Genomic DNA, 23786 nt, shown 5'->3' on the forward strand with positions numbered 1-23786 from the left:
ATATCTACATGAGGCACTGCCTTATATAGGAAATATTGATCAAATAGCCCTGTTGGGTATTTAATATTTCAGTATTACTTGAGTAATACTGTAAATATATTGTTTGATTATGCATTCTTTGTTGTTTAAATAATTCATTACCTTATATGTAAAAGTATGTGAATGACATACAGTACATCATTACACCATTGCATCATATGTGTGTGACTCACTAAAAGTAAAAACAAAGTTGACACGAATAATCTCTTGCTTTACTTTTGATGAGTTTTATGTTTTGGATTTACAAAACATAACAGTGGTGATGAGGAACTGTTAAATGAACCCAAGATGACTACCTACCTGTTGCAGTGCAGCGAGCCATTTGAGTATATAAGAAGCACAGTGAGAAATGGTCAAGTAAAACAACAGTGCAGCACGTGCTTCTTCGGGAAGGGACAGAGATGGTTGAGTTAAAAAAAAGATTGAAAATGGGTCAATTCATGGGTTCTGAACAGTGTGTACCATGGGATAATAATCATAATTTTTAAAAAGCAGAAATTGCTGGCTATATAGAAAAGATAGATGTGCTTTTATTCTACATGAGATAACTGGCTGATATATACTGAGTGAATTGAGCAGTATTTTTAAAGAAAATGGAACTGCTGATGAGAACTGAGTTTTGCTGAGTGCATTGGATGGAAAAGCATACAATTTGTTTAGAAGCTTGACTTCTCCAAGCAAACTAGCTGAAATGATCTTTCCTGATATCATGAAAGTAATGCAGGAACATTTAGAAATGAAGCCATTGTTGTTTGCAGACTGCTTTAGGATTCATAAGCAGAATCAAAAGGAAAGAGAGTTCATTTCAGCATATGTAGCTAAATAGAAGAGACTGTCTGAGCATTGTCAGTTCAGTGATGGGTTTAATGATGAACTGAGAGATTGCTTAGCTTCTGGAATCTTATAAGAAAGCATACAAAAATTGATCCTACCTGAAGCACAATTTACATTTAAAAGAGCCATTGAAATCACAGACGGACATGACTGAGTTACAGTCAGGAATGAAGGTAAGTATGAACAAAGTTGCAACATCAAAGCAGAAACATACCTGGCTGAACAAATTGTGTCGCCGTTGTGGCAGGGGTTCACATACACCAGAACAATGCACATTTAAAGGCAAAACTTGCTGAAAATGCAACAACGTACAACACATAAAATGAGCACATCGGGCAGACAAAAATAAATAGGGTACACAGGTAAGAGAAAAAGTTGCAGTTTCAAAAAGAGCACTAGTCTGCATGCTGTTGATGATAAATCTGATAATGATGAGAGTGACACAGAACTGAACAGCCTTGAGATTTACAATATGAAAACTTACAAAGATCAAGCAATATGACTTACACCAGAAGTGAAAAGCAAATTACTTAAAATGGAATTGGACACAGGCTCGGCTGTTTCAGTCATTCCACAAAATGAGTTTGAACAGCATTTCAAAGATATTGATCTGAAGCCTGCAGATTCAGCCTGAAGCCTAGGAACTTCTACTGGAGAAAAAATAATTCCTGTGAGAATAAAAAAACCAACAAGCAACTTTGGGCTTTTATGAGAGCCAGCATTGGGGGGACCGGGATTGGCTGAGACAACTGCAACTTGATTGGAGATCCATCCACCATTTGCAAATTGTATGCCACATTCCTTGCAAGAGAGTCAACCAAAAGCAAATTAAGAAAGGTGCTGACTTATGCCACAGCAGTGTTCAAGGATGGCATTGGAAAACTGAGACATATCAAGGATAAGGTAGTGTTAAATGAAAATGCCACACCCAAGTTTTACAAAGCTCATCCAGTTCCTTACACCATTTGTAACAAAGTAGCCAGCGAGCGAGATCACATGGAGGCTGAAGGAATTCTTTCCAAGGTTAGGTGGAGCCCATGGGCAATGCCAATGGTCCCAGTAGCCAAGAGGGATGGGTCTATCAGGATCTGTGGTGATTTTAAGGTCACCATCAACCCAGTACTGAAAGTAGATCAATACCCTCTGCCAGGATGGAGCATATCTTTGCAAAACTTTCTGGAGAGAAACTCTTCAGCAAAGTGGACTTAGCTGAGGCCTACCTACAGATGAAAATGGAAGAAGAGTCCAAAGTGTTTCTCACCATAAATACTCACAAAGGACTACAATAGACTTGATTTTGGAGTAGCATGTGAACCTGCACTCTGGCAGAAAGCTATGGACCAGGTGCTACAAGTCTGCCCAGACACTCAGTTTTACCTGGATGGCATCATTGTTATCAGTAAGGATGACAAGGAACTTCTCCAAAAAGCTGAAAACAGTGTTAAAAACATTATGGGCAAAAGATTATGGGCTCAGAGTATGATGCAACAAGTGTGAATTCTTTAAACCAAACATCACTTACTGCGGTCACATCTTGATGTACAAGTATTACACAAGTGTCCTGAGAAAATTCAAGCAATGGTGAATGCGCCAAGGCCAAAGGATGTGTCACAGTTGTGGTCCTTTTTTACTATTTGTCAATTACTATAACAAGTTTCTGCCACACCTGGTTACTGTGCTCCCCTCTTGAACTCCTTACTACAGATTGGGAAGAAATGGCAATGGACAAAGCAGTGTGAGGTGGCTTTCCAAAGGAAAATTAAATGGTGCCATCAGACACTGTACTCATTCATCATGATCCACAATGTCCATTGAAGCTTCCCTGAGATGGCTTGCCTTATGGTATAGGTGTAGTCATGTCACATGTTATGAGGGATGGAGTGAACACCCCCATAGTCTTTGCATCACGTTCCCTTACCATTCCAGAGGAAAAATTACACACAGATTGACAGAGAGGGTTTCAGTCTGGTTTCAGGTATAAAACATTTCAACCAGTGTCTTTATGGGAGAGAGTTTACCCTCATTACTGATCATCCATCACCAGTGTCCACTTTCAGTCCTCAGAAGGGTGTTTTACTAACAGCAGCAGCAAAATACAGAGATGGGCCCTGTTTCTTGGAGGACAGATTGAATTCAAGAGGAAAACTCATCATGGAAATGCTGATGGCCTGTTTACCCCTGGAACAGGAAATATGTGAAACATTTGCAAAAGAGGGCACTTCTCTTGATGTATTCTTCCTAATGCAAATCAAAGGTCTCCCTCTTACGGTACAGATGATCCAAAGGGAAAGCAGAAAGGACCCCACACTGTCTCGGGTCTACATGGCCACCCAAAATAGCTGGAATGTGCAGCAGAAATTCCAGTTCCCCTATATGAACTTGCGCTTGATGTGCGTTGTCTTATGTGGGGATTGAGAGTTGTATCATTCAAGCTGAGAGCTATATGCTGGTCATCTAGGTGTGTTCAAAATGAAGGCATTGGCTTGAAGCTTTGTATGGTGGCCTGGGTTACATCAGCAGATTGAGCAACTTGCCATGCTGTGTTTGGGATGCCAACACATCCAGAAGGAAGGAGTCCAGAGCTATCAGAAGCACTTCCTTCAGTCCCAGAGTTACCTCCTACAATCACCATGGAAGAGGCCCCAGAACCTGAGGTTGTTTCACAGCCACGTGTCACCTGCCCCCTTTGTCAGGAAAGATGTTATCACACAAGGGTGAGAAATCCTTCATAGCAATTAAATCTTTATGCCTGAATGGAACAATTTAAAATTTACTCTGGAGTGGAAGTCTATATAGTAGGTGTATTATTATAGTATACTGTGTTTATATATCTATACATGTGTGTATAAGTTGTAATGTTGTGAAGCATTTATATTGAGCTGGAGTTCATAGCTAAGCAGGGAAGAGTGGTGTGTATTTAATATTTGAGTGGTATAAATGTTTTGTTTGATTAAGCATTCTTTGTTTTTTACATAATTCATTCCACGTTATATGTAAAAGTACATGAATGACATACATCATTTCACAACCATGTCATGGGGTGCTAAAATTAAAATTGAAGTTTATCTGCATCTCTTGGACTCCTTTGTTTTTCTTTCAATTAGTCTTATGTTTTGAAGCTGCAAAACATAACAATCCCAACTAGCCGGGCAATGCCAGCTTCACAATTGTATTTCTATGTTATATTGACAGTCCTGTTGTACATACTGTTTATTACAAATGACTATAAATTGCACATTGCACATTTAGACAGAGAAGTAACGTAAAGATTTTTACTCCTCACATATGTGAAGGATATGTAATAAAATCAATTCAATTAAATTCAATACAACTAACATACAAACGCCCAAGTCCCACACCATGAAGTTCAAGAAGAGCTATTTTCCTTTAACCATTCAGTTCTTGAGCCACCCTGCACAATCCTAATATCCACCTCAATAGAGCAACACTACGTCCACTTTACACTACACTGGACTTTATTTTTGTTCAAATTGTTTTCTTGCTTTTATAATTTTGTATAATTTGCGCTTGAATTATGCTTTTCTTGGGAACATTGAACTTCATTATTTTGGTCTAATTGTTCTAATTGGAATGTGTCTGATGGTGTTGTAAAGTTTTTCATTGAAACTGTACATACCTATACCTGTGCATAGGAAAGTAAACTCAAAACTTGTCTGTTTTCCTCTCCTTCTTCAGACAACTCCAAAACCTATTAAACTGGCTGACAACATACCTTTAAAATCCCAAGCTGATGTTGGTCAGGAAACCCAGATATATTATGTTAAATAAACCAGCTCCAACAAATATGTCACTGAAACATTATCAGGTCATCTCTTAGACCCTTTTTGCTACAAGAGCAACACAAACTGAAAATTAAGTTCTTTGTCTCAGTTAAAAAGTGGATGAAAAATCTGAAGCAATTTGATCTTTGATTATTAACCACAGGTCATCGGCAAGAGAAATGGAAATTCTCTACAATACAATTCTCTATACTACTTGATTCAAAGAGAAACAATGAGTGACACATTTAAGTGGATGTTCACAGCAGTAATGCAACACAAGATTTTTAGTGTTTACAGCAAAAAACTAGAGTTAAAAGGGATTTCCCCCCTCTCCACAGCTTAACCTTTCATCTCTATTACATTTAAAGGCACTTTTCATTCATTTAGGAGTATTGTTTGGAATGCAAAATCTGGGTCTCCACAAACCTACTGTGGGAGCCAAGGGAACTTCTGCAGAAATATTGCTACTTGAGTTCAAAAGCGATTTCTGATAGTAAATACCTAAATCTATTAAACCATATTTTAAAAGAACATTTCAATTTGTAGTTTTTAAATGGTGATTACTGTCAGCAACTTTCAATACATTTGCAAAAATCTTTTCTTTCTTTCATTCTATACAGCTTTTTGAAATATGTTATTGTCACTGTTGAATAAGTAAGATTAATTTAAAATGGATATGGTGACTAAGACTAAATTACAGATTTGTAGTAACAATACATTCTCATTTGAAATGTATTGAATAGTGCAGTTAAAAAAAACTAAGGAGACATTTTGGGCTCATTTGTAGTGATCCATTTGAAGATAAATGCTCTCTAAAATGTCGTAGACTCAGATGAATCTCTCATGCTTATGATTTTTGCTAGATTTTTTCGAATTGCATCCCAGCCTAGATGGTGTGAATATTTCTGTGCATCCAGTGCTGGGACTTGTGCCTTTGTCCCTACTGCTTCACTAAGAATTTCTTCAACCCTGAAATAAAAAAAAGGTTTCAAATAAATGAAATTTGCATTTTAAATTCAAAGTGATTAAGCTAAATGCTGCAGTGAGATTTTTGGATTACCCAATATACCACTTGTCATCATCAAATCCCAGTGATCTTCCAGGAACTCCTGAACGGATTCTTAGAAATACTGGAACTCTTCGCTCCAGAAGCAGGATTGTAGCTGCAATCTGAAAGAGGTGAATTAACAATTTAAAATCAAATTTATGCAATTGCCATTTAATGTTTTAAAACAAATAAAATCAGATGATGGCATTGCACATCTGTCTGTGTTGATTTCATCCTGTTACTACATTACCACATCATCTCCCAAATACTGAGCATCAAAGGAGTATATATTTTAGCACAATAACAGTCACTGTGAAGTCATTTGTTTGGAAAGAGTTGGCACTGAGAAAGTTAGAAAGGGCATTGGCTGTGTCGGTTTAGGAAAGGTTGCCTGGTTGTCTACTGGAGGAGTGAATGTCTGCAAGGATAAACTGTAGGAATGTGAGAAAGAAGTTACCAGGAAACACTGAGAAGTCAGGGTGAGAAATAGCGACGTAAGTTCAGCAGCGCTAGTGTGCTTCCACTATTCTGCTTAACATTAACAAAGTGGTTCCATGGCAAAAGAAAGGTAGGGAAGGAGAGAGCTATGCTGCAACTTAATGTATAATCACACGCAGAGCCTCGTGTGCTCTTCTCACTGCTTCCATTAGAGAGGAGGTACAGGAGCCCAAAAACACACACTCAATGATTCAGAAATAGTTTCTTCGCCTTTGGGATCAGATTACTCAACAGTCCATGAACCTGTGAGCACTATCTCATTATTCCTTTTTTCCATGTAATTTATACTGATTTTATGTATTTGAACTTTACTGCTGACTAATTTCTAACCTTCTGTCAGTGATAATAAATCTGATTCTCTAAGAAAAATCGTAGTGTTAGTAATCCTGTTGAATTATCTCACTTCCTGTGGAGCTCTCTTTTCTACTTCCTAAATATTTGATGTATACATTTCAGAATCATATTTCAAAAAGCAAAGCTTACTTGTACTTTCCACAGTTCTTCTCTTTCATATGCAATTCTCCAGTATGTGTCATCCATCATTGCAATCAACAGATTCAATAGCAGAAGGTACACAAAGATCATGTATAATACGTAGCCAACGTATATGATGCTAGGTGTTGGTTTGTCATATGGGACTGGAAGGTCAATCAAACCCATCATCAGCTCAACTGTGGTGTACATGGTCATTGAAAAGTCCCTGAAATATGGATAGTTTCTCAAATCCAGAGTCTGAAACATAACATAGAATGCTGCAAAATAAAGGGAAAGAGAACCATAAGAGATTTGAATGTTAATTTTAAATAGTGCTGTTTCTCATTGGTAGGGTAAATAGAGAAAGTTACTGGTGTTGCAACAAGATGGGTGCTTTCTGTATCTTCAGTAAAGGAAAGGTCTCATTAATCATTCAATATCAAGGATTCTCCTAAAATTATAAAGAAAGCAAAGACCCAGAATTTGACCTTGTTAAGAAAGCACAGCTGTTGGTGTTGTTCAGCGAAACTCCAGCAATTTCTGCCATCTGCACTTGCAAATTTAAATATAACATCTGGACGTAGGTCCAACTCCGCTGAGAGCAGTGTTCCATTCCTGGGAACTATTTTTAATCTGACTAGTTCACGTTAGATCTGTGGCCAGGAACCACGTTCCTATGTAGCAAAAGGTGTTGGAGGTCCTGTAGCAGCTGGCAAATCTATACTGCCTGTCTCCCAAGCGTGCGTTCATATGTGAGGGTGGTACATTCATCGGGCATTGGGAAGATAGGGAGGACATGTAACTGACATCAGCAATATCTTGCTTTTGCACAACGTGCGCTGCTAAATATATCCAAGACAGAATCAGAAATTTGACCTGCGCTTCATTATTTCAACTTGGAAAAAAGGTGAAAATGAGTTTCTAACATGATGCTAAGGCACAATTACTGTGATTGTTACTGAGATTTTGTTTATTCCAGTTGGTTTATAAAATTTCAGATTTACTTTAGTTCCATATCTAAGTCCCAATTTTTACTTTGGTTTCTGAAATACTTTTACGGCGTTGCTGTATATTACATTTGACCTATTGCCTGTGTTTAACTGATAAGCAATTTTGATAACATTCCTGTTGCTGGATATCAAAAACTGGCATCAAATCACAGATCCAGCCCATTGGACTCTAACCATTCACTCGCTGACATAATTCTGTGAATTGGCTTCCAATAAGAAAGGAATTGGTGTTTAGAGTATTGTTTTCATTTTGCATTCTATGGCCCCAGATCGCTATGGAAACTGATAACTAAAACTATAAATGAAACAAAATTATAGAAGGTTGATGTGGGGTAGGCTGTTGTCAGGCTCTTTTTGCTACATTATATCTATGTTACTTTTCAAAAGATTCTAATTCATTTATTTATAATCAACGTATCATAAATCTAATGTTTTAATTAATTGTAAAACAAGCACATACCAGAGGTAAATCCAGTGATGCAAATAAGCACCAGGCAACACCATTGCATGAAATCACCAAAAATAATCTGCAAAGAAATAACAGAGCACCAGTGAAATAGTTGGAAATGGTCACACTGTATTACAAGTTAATTTGGTTGTAATTAATAAATAACTCATCTGACATGTTAAAGCACAACATTTGAAAAACATAAAATTTTAACCAATATTTTCTATAGTATGCATCCATAGATTATGTGCCTCAAATCTATATGCTGCTTTCACAGCATGATAGGGCCTGGACAGGGCGCCATGGTGGTGTATCAGAGGATATCGGAATTTGGAGTTCAGTACCAGCGTCCTCCAAAAGCAAGTTTGCACGTTCCTTCCTTGTGGGCGTGGGTTTCCTTCGAGTGCTCTGGATTCCTCTCACAGTCCAAAGAGGGACTGATTAGTAGGTTAATTCGAAATTGTAAATTGTTTCGTAATTAGGTTAGGGTTAAATGGGGGGGGGGGGGGGGTTGCTTGGCAGTGCAGTTCAAAGGGCCAGAAGCACCTGTAAATAATAAAACAAAGTAAATAAATTCTATGCACAGGAGAATGGGAGCAAAGATGAAGGCTGAACTGAGGGCTTCATTTCATATGGAAATGAAGTCATTTCATTACATGAAATTTATGCTGGGATGCATGCTCTTGAAAGCTTGGGTAAACATATCCTGAAATTTCTTATTATACTTCAGAAAAGCCATGTAACTAGAGGCGAGGCTATCAATGGCAAAATTCAAATCTACTTGTGTGCCCTTTCCATCAAGGAAGAATTGGTTCTTGAGAGAGGCAATGTCCTGGCAAATGACAACACTAGACAAGGCTCTGTGCCAGGCTCCACCACATATTTTTCACTTCTAATCTCTGTTCCAATTTACATTGACTGTATTTCAAACTGTAAATGATTTCACTTTTTCATCCCTCTGTTTCACACAAAATGTGTGACACCCTTACTTCAGATGTTCCACGTGTGAAGCTGCCGCTGATGCTCAAGAGCAGATGGCCAGGAGTGACTCAACAGGAACATACACTGAGTCTGCTGCCGCTTGTAACCGGGTGTCATTCAGGAGTTGGAATGGGGATGGGCAGCCATTGAAGAGTATCCCTGTGCCTGCTCCTCTCATCAGCAGGTATAGTGTTTTGGATACTGTTAGAGTCTGGCTCTGTGGCTCAGAAATTAAGGAGGAAGAAGAGGTGAGCTATAGTGTTAGTGGATTCATTGGTTAGCAGACCAGAAAGGAGGCTCTGTGGACGAGAACAAGATTCCTAGACGGGATGCTGCCTGCCAGTTGCCAAGATCAGAGACATCTTGGATCGAGTCCATAGCATTCTTAAGTGGGAGGGTGAGCAGCCAGAGGTTACAGCCCACATCGGTACCAATGACATGGGTAGGAGGGGTGACGATGTCCTGCAAAATGAATTCAGGGAGTTAGGAGCTAACTAAAGGACAGGGCCTGTAGGGTTGTTAAGTGCTAGTAAGGCCAGAAATAGGAAAATCATAAAGTTTAACTCATGGCTACCGAGCTGGTGCAGGAGGGAGGGCATCAGATTTTTTGGATCACTGGGCTCTTTTCCAGGGAAGATGGGGCCTGAACAGAAGGTTTCCTAGTGCTGCACAGGGGAGAGGGGGAATAACTAGAGTTGCAAGGAGATAGAAACCAGAACATTAGAACAGATAGTGAGTGGTTGTGGAGACTGATGTTGTCAAACCTGTGTACAGAGTCAGAAATCAAAAAGTGTAGCATGGGGGTTAATGATCTCAGCTGCAAGGAGTATTGTAGGAAAGGTGAATGAACAGGCGTGGGTCAACACGTGGAATTATGACATTGTAGACATTAGATAGACTTGGTTGCAGGAGGGGCAGGACTGGCAGCTCAATATTCTGGGGTTCTGCTGTTTTAGACGTGATAGAGTGGGAAGGATTAAATGGGGAGAAGTAGCATTACTAGTCAGGGAAGATATCACAACAGTGCTCAGACAGGGCAGACTGGAGAGCTTGTCTAGTGAGGGTTTATGGGTAGAAATGAGGAATAAGAAAGATATGGGATATATCAGGTTAATGGGATTATATTATAGACTACTTGACAACCTGTGGGATTTAGAGGAACAAGTTTGTAGAGATCACAGACTTTTACAAGAACCATAAGGTTGATAGTAGGTGATTATAACTTTCCACATATTGACTGGGATTTCCATACTATAAAAGGCCTGGATTGGAAAGGGTTTGTTAAATATGTTCAGGAAAGTTTCCTTTTATCAGTACATTGAAGTCCCAACTAGAAAGAGTGCAATTCTAGATCTCCTATTAAGGAATGAGACAGGGCAGATGACAGAAGCTTGTGCAGGGGAACACTTCTAGTGATCATAATGCTATTAATTTCAAGGCATTTATGGAAAAAGATTCATCTGGCCCTCAGGTTGACATTCTAAATTGGAGGTGTGAGGCCTTCAAAAGTGAAATTTTGAGAGTTTGTATGTTCCTGTCAAAATAAAAGGCAAAGAGAACAGGTTTAGGGATCCTTGGTTTTCAAGAGATATTAAAGCCCTTGTTAAGAAAAAAAAAGAGATGCATATCAGGTATGGACAGGCAGGAGCAAATGGGGTACTTGAGTAGAAGAAATGCAAGAAAACACCTCAGAAAGAAATCAGGAGGGCTAAAAGAAGTCATGAGGTTTCTCTAGCAGACAAGGTGAAACAGAATCTTAAGGGCTTCTTCAGATATATTAAGAGCAAAAGGATAGATAGCAAGGGACAAAATTGGTCCTCTGGAAGATCAGAGTGGCAATCTATATGTAGAGCCGAAAGAAATGGGGGAGATCGTAAATGATTTTTTTGCATCTGCATTTACTTGGGAGATGGACACAGGCTATAGAAGTGAGGGAATGCAGTAGCGATTTCATGGACTCTATAACAGCGTATGGAGGAGGTATTTGCTGCCTTGAAGCAAATCAGTGTGGTTAAATCCCCCAGGGCCTGACAAGATGTTCCTTCAGACCCTTTGGGAGGTTAGTGCAGAAATTAAAATATCCTTAGCCACAGGTGAGATGCCGGAGGTTTGGAGGATAGCTAATGTTGTTTCATTGTTTAAGAAAGGCTTTAAGAATAAGCCAGGAAAGTGTAGTCTGGTGAGCCTAATATCAGTACTGGTAAAGTTATTGGAAGGTATTCTAAGGAACTGAATATAGAAGTATTTGGATAGACAGGGACTGATTAGATATTGTCAACATGACTTTGTACATGGTAGGTCGCGTCTAACCAATCTCATAGAGTTTTATGAGGAGGTTGAATGGACAAGGGAATCACAAATGAGTGATCCCTGCAGAAAGCAGAGACTGGGGATGGGGGTAGGGAGCTAAAGGTGTGTTTGGTAGTAGGAGCCCATTGAAGATGGCAGAAGTTGTGGAGAATAATGCATCTCTCAGCTTCTCACTCCAAACCTCTCCCCCACTCCCCCAATCACCTTCTACTCTTTCCCATCCTTCCTTCTTTTTATGCTGGCTTCTTCCCCCTTCCTTTGCAGTCCTGATGAAGAGTTTCAGCCCAAAATGTTGACTGTTTATTAATTTCCATAGATGCTGTCAGACCTGTTGAGTTCCTCCAGCGTCTTGTGTGTGTAATTCTCTCTACTAGCCTACTCATTCTATCCATAAATTTAATGGCATATCTGAAATTGATAATTAGGGATTTAAGAAAAGTTGGAAGATATGATTGAAAATGAATTGGGAAAGGAGTTTACAGAGAAGCCATGAATGGAAAATCACAAGTGAAATGACAATTCAGTAGAAACAAAGGAGACCATATATTCTTAATATAATCCAATTTTTCATCATTGCTAAATTGTTTTATTTGGTTTTCCTACCTTTTGGATCATAATAGAAAATTGCCCAAGCATTTTAAATCCTCGGGCAAAATAAATGGTGTTGCACCAGCCAATGATCAGAGCCAAAGAAATGGGAACTGCTTCTTCAACATTACCAAGGATTCTCATGATGACTGCCACAGCAATTAAAAGGGAGTAACAGACCCTAGAACAAAAGAAACACTCATCATTGCCTATATAAAAAAAGCAAGTCATGCAGCTGTTCTATAGAAACATTTATTTTACTCAATATAATAGTAGTCATGCAACATGTTGTACTTTCAAGGACATTAATACCTAAGTTTTGATTTTGTCAAAATAATACCTCACATTTTTAGAGGAGGTATGTCTTTAAGAGGCTGAGTGAATATCGGAGCCATGGAAGCCTCCTCTGAATATACTTCTAATTCAGTGTCCTGTGGCATTAGCATAAAGGTTTTCTTACGCTGTGATTTTCTATAAAGATTTTTAGTTATTTGTAAGTTACATTCTGTGTTGGAAAAAACATGAAATATGTTTGACATGAAAATGAATGGCATGCTCTGTTTTGATTTAAAAATATTCTTGTATGACCTGTTAGGAATAAAGACTTTATTTTCTGAAGATCCCTTTCACCCTTTAAGAAAAGTTGCTTTTGTGGCCTGGTGACTGCTCTCAAAACAGTTCAGTTCTTAAAGAGATGGTTTATTTTTCAATTCTGCTGCAGTTAAGTCTGATCATTCTGATTAGCATCACTTAAACATGCACTAAACCACCTTTCAATTTGGTCTCTGAGCTTTTGTCAAGTAAGAGTAATCTGGAATACAAACTGAATTATGAGCAAAAATTAGTCTGTGATCAGATAACATAAGGACAGACAGAGAGGTGAGAGAATTGCTGGTCTTGCTGAGGGTGGCATGCTTTAAAATGAACTACCTGCTCCATCCCTACAATTGAGTACAAACTTTGAACCTCAAGGTGAAAGATTAGATGGTAGTCAAAGTACATCAAAAATGGATAGTGTAAATTGTATTTCTCCAAAGCCTGCGTCACAGAATAGAAAACTTGGTGACAACAGTGTCACATTGTCTCCTGTGTTTTTCAGGCTGAGCTACCTCATGAAGCATGAGGATAGTTCTAACTGTGTGACTGGCAATTGAGACAACCACCATGAAAAACTGTAACTCGAACACGGAATCATGCTCTGATCTATCTCTAGATTAGAATCCTGCTGTATGCTCTGGACAGAACCCAAACACTCATTATTTATGATGGTGACTGAGGCCTATCACCATGTTGAAAATGGAGATGGAAAAGTTTAACAGGGTTCATTGCAAAGATGATAACCAATGATCAAAAAGTGTTTGCTCAGTCCCATTGAAGACTGATTATGCTTAAAGTTTAAACTGAGCAAGAACAGCAGAGGCTGGATTAGAGGAGACTGATTCAGTCACTGGAGGGTAGATTGCTGAAGTCAGGCTTCCAGCAAGAATGGATTTAATTAAATCAACGATAAAGGGCTGTATTGTAAAGGTTAACACACAAAAAAAATAAGTTCAACATCCTAGCATGCTATGAGGAACGAAGGGTTATGCCATAAATGCCTAAAAATAGAAACTGAGCTGAAGGAAATGTTAAACAAAAAGCATGATATGTATCTGCTGAGAGTTAATTACCTGTTTCTTTCTGCCTAATTGTGGATTCATCCCCAGAAAACCAATGGAAATGCTAATGTTCAGATATTGCTGGATTGAAACCCATTTTAGCTCCTTAAGAGCCTAAAAAAGGCAGATCTTCTCCAGAAATAACTTTTGCATGATTATGGTAAAGTATCATTGAGTTAATAGTGTTAACAGTATTTAATATGGATTTACAACAGGTTAAAATGGAATAATGTGTGTGTGTGTGTGTGTGTGTGTGTGTGTGTGTGTGTGTGTGTGTGTGTGTGTGTGTGTGTGTGTGTGTGTCTGCATGAGTGTGTGTGTGTGTGTGTGTGTGTGTCTGCATGAGTGTGTGTGTGTGTGCCTGCCTGAGTGTGTGTGTGTGTGTGTGCGTGTGTGTGTGTTTATGCTTGTGTGAAGAAGGATGCGCAGAATTATTCAATTCACTTTATAACATGCAGTGCAGATTAATTGTACATTGATGATTTTTGTCCTATGTGCAAAGTCAAATCTGAGGATATTGCAGACAAGAACACTTAGCTCAAGCTGTCATTTTACGTATTCAATGCCAGGTGGTCCTGAAAGTCTATGGCTAATGTGCCGTAATATGAACTATAGCTTGGGGTGGAGAAGAAAAAGAAGTTGTGGAGATGGGTGATAATGCCCATCTGATCATGGCATTGAAAAGTCAGTTGTTCAGTCTGAGGCACTGTAGGCAGGAAGGGATGACCAGAATAGTCACAGGAAGAGTGAGTTAATTTCACTACCTGAGGGAGAGGTGCTGTCAGAGGTTGAACTGTCAGCCATTATGTTGTTATTATAATCTCTCAACTTAAATAAAAGTATGGTGAGGTAGAATGAGAAATTCTGATTTATCATCAACAAAACAAGCTCCAGGGTTAAATTTATGATGATGTCTGTGATAATAGTTCAGTCTCTGCCTGTGTTCATTTGGGTTTTATTTGTGGAGATGCAAGTCCTACAATATGCAATATATGCATCTAAAACTTGAATAACAACAGCAAAGCATGGATAAATGTGTAACTTATAACAGAGCTGCCAAATTGTAATTGTGACATCGAGTGGTAGCGTGATTGCTTGTAATTTGTGATTTCTAAACTGCAACTTTAATCACTATCATTTAGAATTAGATTCCAATATGCTGCTGCATAGGTGCATTTAACATATAATCTTAGACTTACAAGAGTAATGGAAATGGCCCTCCTATGGAAGTATTCCCTAAATAATTTCTTGGACCAATCCTGTACAAATAAGGGATCTGCAAAGTAAAAAAGTTTTGAAGAACATATTTGTTTTTGAAAGAAAGAAGATTTAGCAAAAGCAATTCAAACCATCAATGAGTCCTTCAGAGTACAATTATGCTACATTCCATCTATCTTGATATAAAAAACCTAGAAATAACATGCATTTTTTAACCTTTTTTCTCTATAAGTAGAACAATAGCAGCTCTACTCATGACATAGTGCATAGCTGGTAGAGCTGCTGTCTCAGATCACCAGAAATTCAGCTTCAGTGCCACGGACCAGTGTATGGAACTGCACACTCCCTTTGTGACAGGGTGAGTTTCCAGTTTCTTGCCACATGCTGAGGATGTGCAGTTTGGTAAGTTAATGATCCACTGTAAATCACTCTTAGTGCATGGGGATAGAACGTGGGGTGAGTTGATGGGAATATACACAGAACAAAATGTGATTTTGATGGTTCGCAAAGACTTGGAGGCTTAAGGTCCTGTCTCCTATGACTCTTTGGCACTATTTAATGCTAGAATAAGACTGGCACTATGAAAACCACATAAGAACCTGGATGTTGTAGACAGTGACTGACCCTCTACATATAGACATAGCAGACGAACTCAGGTAGATTTCAGGGAGTTGGTCAAATGCTGAGAGTGGGGTAGAGTGGCAACTGTGAAAAATCCAGTGGGGGTGGTTCAGAGTGCTGGACCTTCTCTCAGTCGGGGTAGTGGAGAAATAAGGTTGTGTTGTGAATAGTAACTGTTTAGTATTGCGGAGGGGTGTCGAGCATTGCTGCTAAGGACTGAATGAGGGATAGGGGAGCTGATAATCACAGTCTAGCTTAGGCCTGGGTTCTGGCACTGTAAATGGTGCCTTGTAAAAGTATTCAGCCCCCACCTCTTTGTTCATATAAATAAATATCACAACCAAGGGTTTTGATCAATTTAACTGAGAGGTTTTTACTTATGAATCACATGATCTTTTTTTTTACACAGTAAGGTCCAGAAAACAGGGAAAATTGTAAAGTATGAAAAACTAAAAATTCACAAATCGAATTGTCAGCAGTTCAAAAGTATTCATCCTTTTTGCTCAGTACTTTGTTCAACCACCTCTGGCAGCTACCACAGCCTGTAACCTTTTTTGGACAAGTTTCCATTAGCTTTGCACAAAGTGTTGGAGCAAAATTTGCCCATTCGTCCTTGCAAGACTGCTCAAGCTGTGCTAGGTTAATTGGGGAGTGCACTTTAGCCTCAATTGACTATAAATTCTTCTTCCACATCTTTACAGTATCTTCTAAGTGAAACTTTGCAACATCTTTTTTTAGCTATGGTTTCTTCCTTGCTACTCTTTGATAAATACCCTTTTTGTGCGAGGCCTTAGAGATTATAGAGCCATGACTTTGTCTCTAGTTGCAGCTCACTGACGTCTTCAGTCACTCAGATTGACTGCTGGCGTCACAGTAAATCATAAACATGAGAAAGACTGCAGATGCTGGAAATCCAGAACTCTGCAAGCCAGGCAACGTCTATGGAAATGAATAAACAGTCATGGTCTCAGGCCGAGACCCTTCTTCAGCACTGGAAATGAAGAGGGAAGGCACCAGAATAAAATGGTGGAGGGAGGGGAAGGAGGATAGCTAGAAGATGATAGTTAAAGCCAGCTGGGCCGGAAGGATAAAGGGCTGGAGAGGAAAGAATTCTGATAGGAGAGGAGAGTGGACCTTTGGAGAAAGGGAAGGAGGAGGGGACCCAATGGGAGGGGAATAGCAGAAGAGGGGAGGGGGAGGGAAAAAACTTTCACCAGGAGAAATCAATATTCATGCCATCCAGTTGGAGGCTGCCCAGGTGGAATATAAGGTGTTGCTCTTCCACCTTGAGGGTGGCCTTATCTTGGCACAAGAGGAGGCCATAGACTGAAGTCCGAATGGCATTACACACCTCTCTTACAAGTGCCATTCTTCTTGGGTGACCTTTTATTGACTTTTTTCTGATGAACTGCACTGAGCTCTGACATATGTTCACTGTCTTTGAGATGGGCTTGTCCTTCTCCATGATCATTTCCTTGATTTGTCTTGAATGCCCTTTTATCTTCATTTTGGCTTGGTCTGTTGAAAATCTACCATACTGTTGGACCTTACAGTGAGAAGGGTATTTATTCTTATGAGTTCATTGCAAACAGGTGATCCTCCATTTCTCTACATTAACAAAGTGGGTGAGTTGGTAAGGTAATACATACAGTAAATTGCACCTAAGGAATTTTAGCGTAGTAATTTCAAAGGGTATGAATACTTCTCCTGCCTCACAATTTTGGTTTTAATTTTTCAGTGAATTGTTTACAGGCCTTGGAATTTTTCTTTTGATTTGACATGATGCACAATAGATTAGCTCAAAAATCCTATTTCAATATATCTTAAATTTAGAAATCAAGACAGTAAAATGTGAAAATAGATGTGGGGCACGAATACTTTTTCAAGGCACAGTAAATGTACACAGTCATTGTGTGCAGCAGAACAGTCTGACTGACTAACAGAGCTTGAAAGGTCTTGGGTTTGTGTCAAAGAACGCTAGGATGCTACATTGCCTTAAAATGAATATGACATGAAAACTGCTTGGAAAGTAATCAATCACTTGTATGAGGTGGAAGATCTTGTCAGATTTGAGCTGAATGAGCAGAATGTGAAACCTTTGGCTGTTAACAGAAACAATAGGTCACAGAAGTGTGCATGTTAGCAATAATTATTAGTACTTTGGGGAATTTTGACAATTTATAAAATTACCACCCCAGACTTGCTATCAGCATATGACCTTGAGGACATAAGTGAAACAGCTTGTTCTACTGACAACGCATATGATGCCTGTGCCTAGCTGAATTAGTTGTTGTTACCAGTGAGGTCATCTGGATTATTTTTGTGACTTTTGAAGGCACTGAGATTGAGACATTTGTACTGGGAATTGGCAACAAGCAATAAGCAGCAATCTCTTTATTGGATTCTTTGATCAATCACAGTCATGGCAAGTTTTGCTCTTAGACTAACCAGGATTGAGAGTCTCTGGGGTTGTACAGAGGATAGGCGCCAAACAATTGTGTCCATGGTTGTGTTATATCTATCGCAGATATACTTGCTGTTGGGAATGGATAATTTGAATCATTACTGGACCAATATTCTTGTTAATAACCCATTGTAAATTTTACTATAATAGTACATCCGAAGAAGAGAATTTATAAATAATTAATTCATTGCTGTTCCCCTGCATCCTATCGTTCTACTGCACTGCGTGCCATAGCTCTGAGGTAGTTCCTAACATACGACAGAGAGATTCTGTCATTAAATAAAATTATTTTTTAAACTAATTGAATCTTAGTTCTTGTGCAGATCCTGTCACTCTCAATTACTGATCATTTGCTACTCTGCATTGTCTGCTTGTCCTCTTCCCAACAGATGGTATAGCTGAACAGTCAAAGAATGTTTCTCACCTGACTCGGCTTTCTGCAAACAACAAAGTTACTTTCAAATCTGGAGTAACAAAGGCCTGTGACATACCTCACTAATAAGTATTACCAATGCTCCAATGATGGTAATTAATTCACCAACAAGTCTCAAGTAGTCTTCTTTTGTTTGATAAGATTCCTGAAATAATTTTTAAAAGGTTCACTGTTATTACAAAGGAAAGTGGTAATTGCACACTAAGGTAAAAATAACTCTTGACTCTGTACAATGTTTAGTACTATACACATTGTTGAAATTAGATTTGCATCTAAAGTTCAAATGAAGAACAATGCACAATGTCAACAAAGCACATCTACTTGAATATAACCATATAACAATTACTGTACGGAAACAGGTCATCTCAGCCCTTCTGGTCCATGCTGAACACTTACTCTCACAATAGAAATCTGTTGTAATTTAATTATTTTAGCATTAAAAACAACAATTTTAACCTTGTCTTTGCATGAGTTGATATCAATTTTAAATGTATTCATTGTTATGAATGCTGCAGGAAAATCTTGTAGATCTTTATATCATTCTCTGAAATGTTACAGAACTAGTTATCCTATTACCCTTTTTGTTTCACTTTAAGGGTTTCCTGTTAGAAGTGCTTAATTAAACTGTAGTACATTATTTTAGCGCAAAATACTTGTTTCCAAATTATAAAGTTTGAAGTTTCCTTTGAAAATAATGTTTTTAAGTTTATTACAGCCTTTGGTAAAAGGCTAACAAATGAGTAATGTCACTTGGCCTTTTATTCCAGAGATGATGCCCAACCCATAGAGTTTTTCTAGCAATTTGTTTTATGCTTTAGATTCCAACATCTGTAGTCTCTTGTGTTTCCAGATATCAGGATAAGTCTCAACCACAAAGTGTTTGTACTTACCGCCAAAGTCTTCTGTGTTCTGATGGTGAGATTGTCAGATAACCCCGGTGGAATTGGCTTCAGAGGCCGATAGAGGCTGGAGACTGTGAATATAATGATGTACATAATATAGGAGAACATCCATATGAGGAAATACTTATAGCCAAATGAATTCCATTTTTGATGTAATAGCTCTTTCACTGGCTTAGCATCAACAAGTTTGCGAACCTATGAAAATAAGGCTAATTAATGCCTGTTCATTTGTTTCTTTCTTTATCACAACTTTAATCTGTTTTCCTACAGCTAAGGCGAGGTGAATTTACACATTATTATTTCCATAATTTCAACTTTACCAATGCCTTTACTGGTTCTTGGGCACAAAAAGCATTAAAAATTAAGTAAAGTAAAATGCTAGAAAAAATCTAAAAACATCTGTGAATCCCCTCATCTTGCTGCCACTTTTGTGATTTGCTAAATATAGAATTCAACTGGTGACAAACTTTATTAAATCCATACACTTGAAATATTTAAGAATATATTTTAAAATGGAAGATGTGATGCAATATGAAAAACTCACCCATAGAAATGAATTGCATCACTAACCAATGCAGCAAATTTCTGTCAGCTCAGATCACACACTTACTTCACTATTCCTGCTTGTCGTTATGATGTCCAGAACTGATTTTTGATCGCCCCATGTATCAATGTTAGTGAGGTCATAAACACAGTAAGAAATTGTACCCATTGTCCAGTATATTTTCTTTTGCTTTTGAACCAAATAGTTGAACATCTGTGGAAGAAAATGGAGTTAAACTATTACACTAAATCTGCAAAAGAACTTTCCTTAAATGAAGAAATGTTCTGCAGGGGTTGGTGTTGGGACTAATTCTTTTCATATTTTACTTACGTCTAGGATTTGGATGATGGAATTTATGGCTTTGTGGCCAAGTTTGTGGATGATGTGAAGATAAGTGGAGGGGCAGGTAGTGTTGAGGAAGGCAGGAGGCTGCAGGACTTAGACAGATTAGGAAAATGGTCAAAGAAGTGGCAGGTGGGATATAGTGTAGGACAGTGTATGGTCAAGCACTTCGGTAGAAAGAATAAAGGTGTAGACTAGTTCCTGAAAGGGAAGAAAATTCAAAAATCAGAAGTGCAAAGGGACTTGGAAGTCTTTTTGCAGGATTCCCTAAAGGTTAACTTGCAGGTTGAGGAGGCGGTGAGGAAGTCAATTGAAATGTTAGCATTAATTTCAAGAGGACTAGGATATAAAATCAAAGGTGTAAAAAAATGCTGAGGCTTTACAATGCATTGGTCAGACCACACTTGGAGTATTGTGAGGAGTTTTGGGACCCTTGTCTAAGAAAAAGTATGCTGGCATTGGAGAAGGTCCAGAGAAGATTCACAAGAATCATTTGAGGAGCGTTTGATAGCTCTGGGCACTTGATGAACTTGTTAAAGTTCAGAAGATTGAAGGAGGATCTCAGTGAAGCTATTGGATATTGAAAGGCCTACATAGAACAGATGTGGAAAGAAAATGTTTCCTACAGTGAGTGTGTTCAGGACCAGAGGGCACAGCCTCAGAATAGAAGGATATCCATTTCAAACAGAGATTAGGAGGAATTCCTTTAGCCAGAGAGTGCTGAATATGTGGAATACAATACCAATATGGCCGTGAAGGCCAAGTGATTGGGTATATTTAAAGCAGAGATTTACTGATCGGGCATAGCATCAAAAATTATGGGGATAAAGCAGAATGGTCTTGAGAGGGATAATATATCAACCACAATGGAATGGCAAAGCAGACTTAAATGGCCTGATTCTGCTCATATACCTTACATCTTATAGTCTAAGATTTAGACTACTGAAACATTCCACCTTATGAAACATTTCATTGTTCTTAAAATTTGTGTTAAGTGTTCCTCATGTCCTTCGTGGTCTGAGTGAAAAGCTAACCATGCACTAACGCAGAACTTGTGTTTCATATTAACTTGAAACCAACAATGCGGGAAGAAAATCAAGGAAAGATTAGGTAATAGCATTTGAAGATATTGAGCATGTAATATTTTGAATGTGAATGGTGCAGCAAGAGAAATGTGTTTTCCAAGTCTCTGCATGCAACTAAACCCACTAAAGTTGAAACTAAAAGAAGAATATTTGCAGGAAACACTGAGTAATGGTGGGAGAAAGAAGAAAGAGAAAATGATGCAAAGTCAAATGGGCAGAAAACTTCCCTTGAAAAAAATAAACAAGGTGGATTGGAAAAAACAGGTCACCAAACAAAAATGATAAATGCAAAATTGGTGACCAAAATTATTACTACTTAGCGATGAAACACTGATAGATCCACATTTGCCCAGATGGTTTGAGAACTACAGACTTCGATTATTTTGTCCGATGTCATTTTCCAGGGAGGTAATTAAGTTACAAAAGCTTTACATTAAATGAAGGCTATATAGAAAAGCTGTTCTATTCCTACAATTATTCTATGAGTATTTATTTCTGCCTTTGGTTACAAATATTGTGCTACTGGGACCAAATCATAAACCAAATCAACAACATTTCATGCAAGTCAGGCCAGAAGTTAGAAAATCTTAAAATGAATATGATGAAGATATGAATGAAGATGAAATATAGTTGCCATTTAATGATACTACATAAGAGACATTCAGCTTAAATGGGGTGGGTGAAGTGCCTGTTTCTATGATGTATAACTCTGTGATTCAAATAATGCATTCTTTTGAATGTTTGGAAGTTGTCTACAAGGTTAGATGGAGATATATTTTGAAAGCAATACATTAAACAAACTGATTTTCTGATTTGAGGTTACACCTTGTGATGCATTTTCAATGGATATGCTGTGACAAATTTTTTGCAGAGCAAGATCCAGTTGACTCTAAAACGTATTTGGACGCGTACTTGGTGAGGAAATGCATTGAGGCTTCTAGACCTAATGTGAGCAAACACAATTAGTGTAGAAAGGCATCACAGTTGGCATGGATGAAGTGAGCCAAATGAATTCAACTCTGCATTGTATGGTTTTATGATTCTAAGTCATTGAGACATAAATACTGGCCAAGATGAACTTTATCACTCCTCAAAATACTTCCATTTTACATTGATCTGAAAGGGAAAACTTGGCCTTTGTTCTTAGCCATTACTGCATTGATCCAATGTATTTTTGTGCTCAAGAACTTCAAAGGGGATGCAGCCCAAGACTATCTGACTCAGAGAAGGGAACATTACCAACTGCACCAAGGTCAACAAGATCTTTGATCCTCTAATATTTTTCCAATTAGTGCTTGTTGTACAGATCAGTCTACTTTTTTTTATGGAAATGATGTAGTTTACCTACCACAAAGTCCCCCTCAGCTGCTGCAAGCTTCAGCGGTGTGTAGCCATCATTGTTCACTATGTTCTCAACAAATTGATAATGTTTCTCAGATACGAGAGAGGTAATGAGATCATACATGGAATATGCCTGCTCTTTTTCTGGTTGTAGGACTAATACATGAAGCACTGTGTTACCTGTACAAAAGAATTCTCAATTTTAACCATAATCAAAAATATTTACCTTGAGCACCCAGGTAAGACATATAAAAATAATATTGATATGATTTCTAATGCCTTCAGTATTACTTCAGTGAGTACAGTTGTTCAGAGTTTTAATAATAACCTGAATTAAGTACGCATGTGTGTATAGATTTACCATGTCAATGGAAGAGGGTGAATTACCGTAATTGGTGCTTTACAAATACAACTAAACAGCTATGTTATTGAATTTTTTATGTCTGTATGTTTGCATTCAGAAAAGTGATGTAGGGATTGTGATGGTTATCATCAAGTGTTTATGAAAAAGTGTCCATTTGCAAAAGGTTATGTCACAAAGAGCTCTTACCTAGACCAAGAGAAAGCTGGGGTGCATTTCTTGACAGTTCCTAGCTCCTTTGTGGGAAATAGTAATCAACGTGCACTTAGCCATTCCTACAGAACGGCACTATGAATTATAAGGGTAGGCTGGAAATCTGAGGTCAGATTAGGGAAGGCAAGTGGAGATAAAATGAAGTACGCAGGTGCGAAGGATGTTATTGATGCTTTATTCCTTAACTTCTTGGTCAATCAAATCAATTGTCATAGTTTTTATGAAGGGCATCCCAGTCTAATGTATGTTAAACTACAGATGATTAGAGTAACATTATGCTGTGGTTCATTGTTACTACTCTGATTTACTTGTTCCACCTACAAAAGAATTTGTCTAATGACGTGACACTATAACTTTGAAACCTTTTAAAAATATTAATTTTTCTCAATACAAATAGCAGCCACAGCTCCAGAGTCTTAAGTTTGACCCCGACCTTGGTTATTGGTTGTGTGGAGTTTGCAAGTTCTCTTAATGACTTTGCATGCTTCATAGAACATTGCACAGTACAACACTGAACAGGCCCTTTGGCCCACAATACTGTGCTGAACTTTAATCTATTCTAAAATCAACCTAACCCTTCCCTCCTACATAG

General features: G+C 38.3%; 1 protein-coding gene across 1 annotated transcript in view; it reads right to left on the reverse strand.

Annotated features, from left to right (window-relative positions):
- Positions 1 to 5336: 5336 nt before the first annotated feature.
- LOC140724199 (transient receptor potential cation channel subfamily V member 6-like) overlaps positions 5337 to 23786 on the reverse strand; it is a 33336-nt gene continuing 14886 nt past the window's right edge. The window contains exons 6-15 of the mRNA XM_073038687.1: positions 22628 to 22800; positions 19919 to 20065; positions 19297 to 19503; positions 18465 to 18551; positions 14870 to 14946; positions 12028 to 12193; positions 8146 to 8212; positions 6685 to 6953; positions 5716 to 5825; positions 5337 to 5624 (exon numbers count right to left, since the gene is read on the reverse strand). Of these exons, the coding sequence (XP_072894788.1) occupies positions 5468 to 5624; positions 5716 to 5825; positions 6685 to 6953; positions 8146 to 8212; positions 12028 to 12193; positions 14870 to 14946; positions 18465 to 18551; positions 19297 to 19503; positions 19919 to 20065; positions 22628 to 22800 (1460 nt within the window). The 3' untranslated portion in view covers positions 5337 to 5467. The remainder of the gene's footprint in view (positions 5625 to 5715; positions 5826 to 6684; positions 6954 to 8145; positions 8213 to 12027; positions 12194 to 14869; positions 14947 to 18464; positions 18552 to 19296; positions 19504 to 19918; positions 20066 to 22627; positions 22801 to 23786) is intronic.

This window comes from Hemitrygon akajei, chromosome 3 (assembly GCF_048418815.1).
Source record: "Hemitrygon akajei chromosome 3, sHemAka1.3, whole genome shotgun sequence".
Lineage (NCBI taxonomy): Eukaryota > Metazoa > Chordata > Chondrichthyes > Myliobatiformes > Dasyatidae > Hemitrygon > Hemitrygon akajei.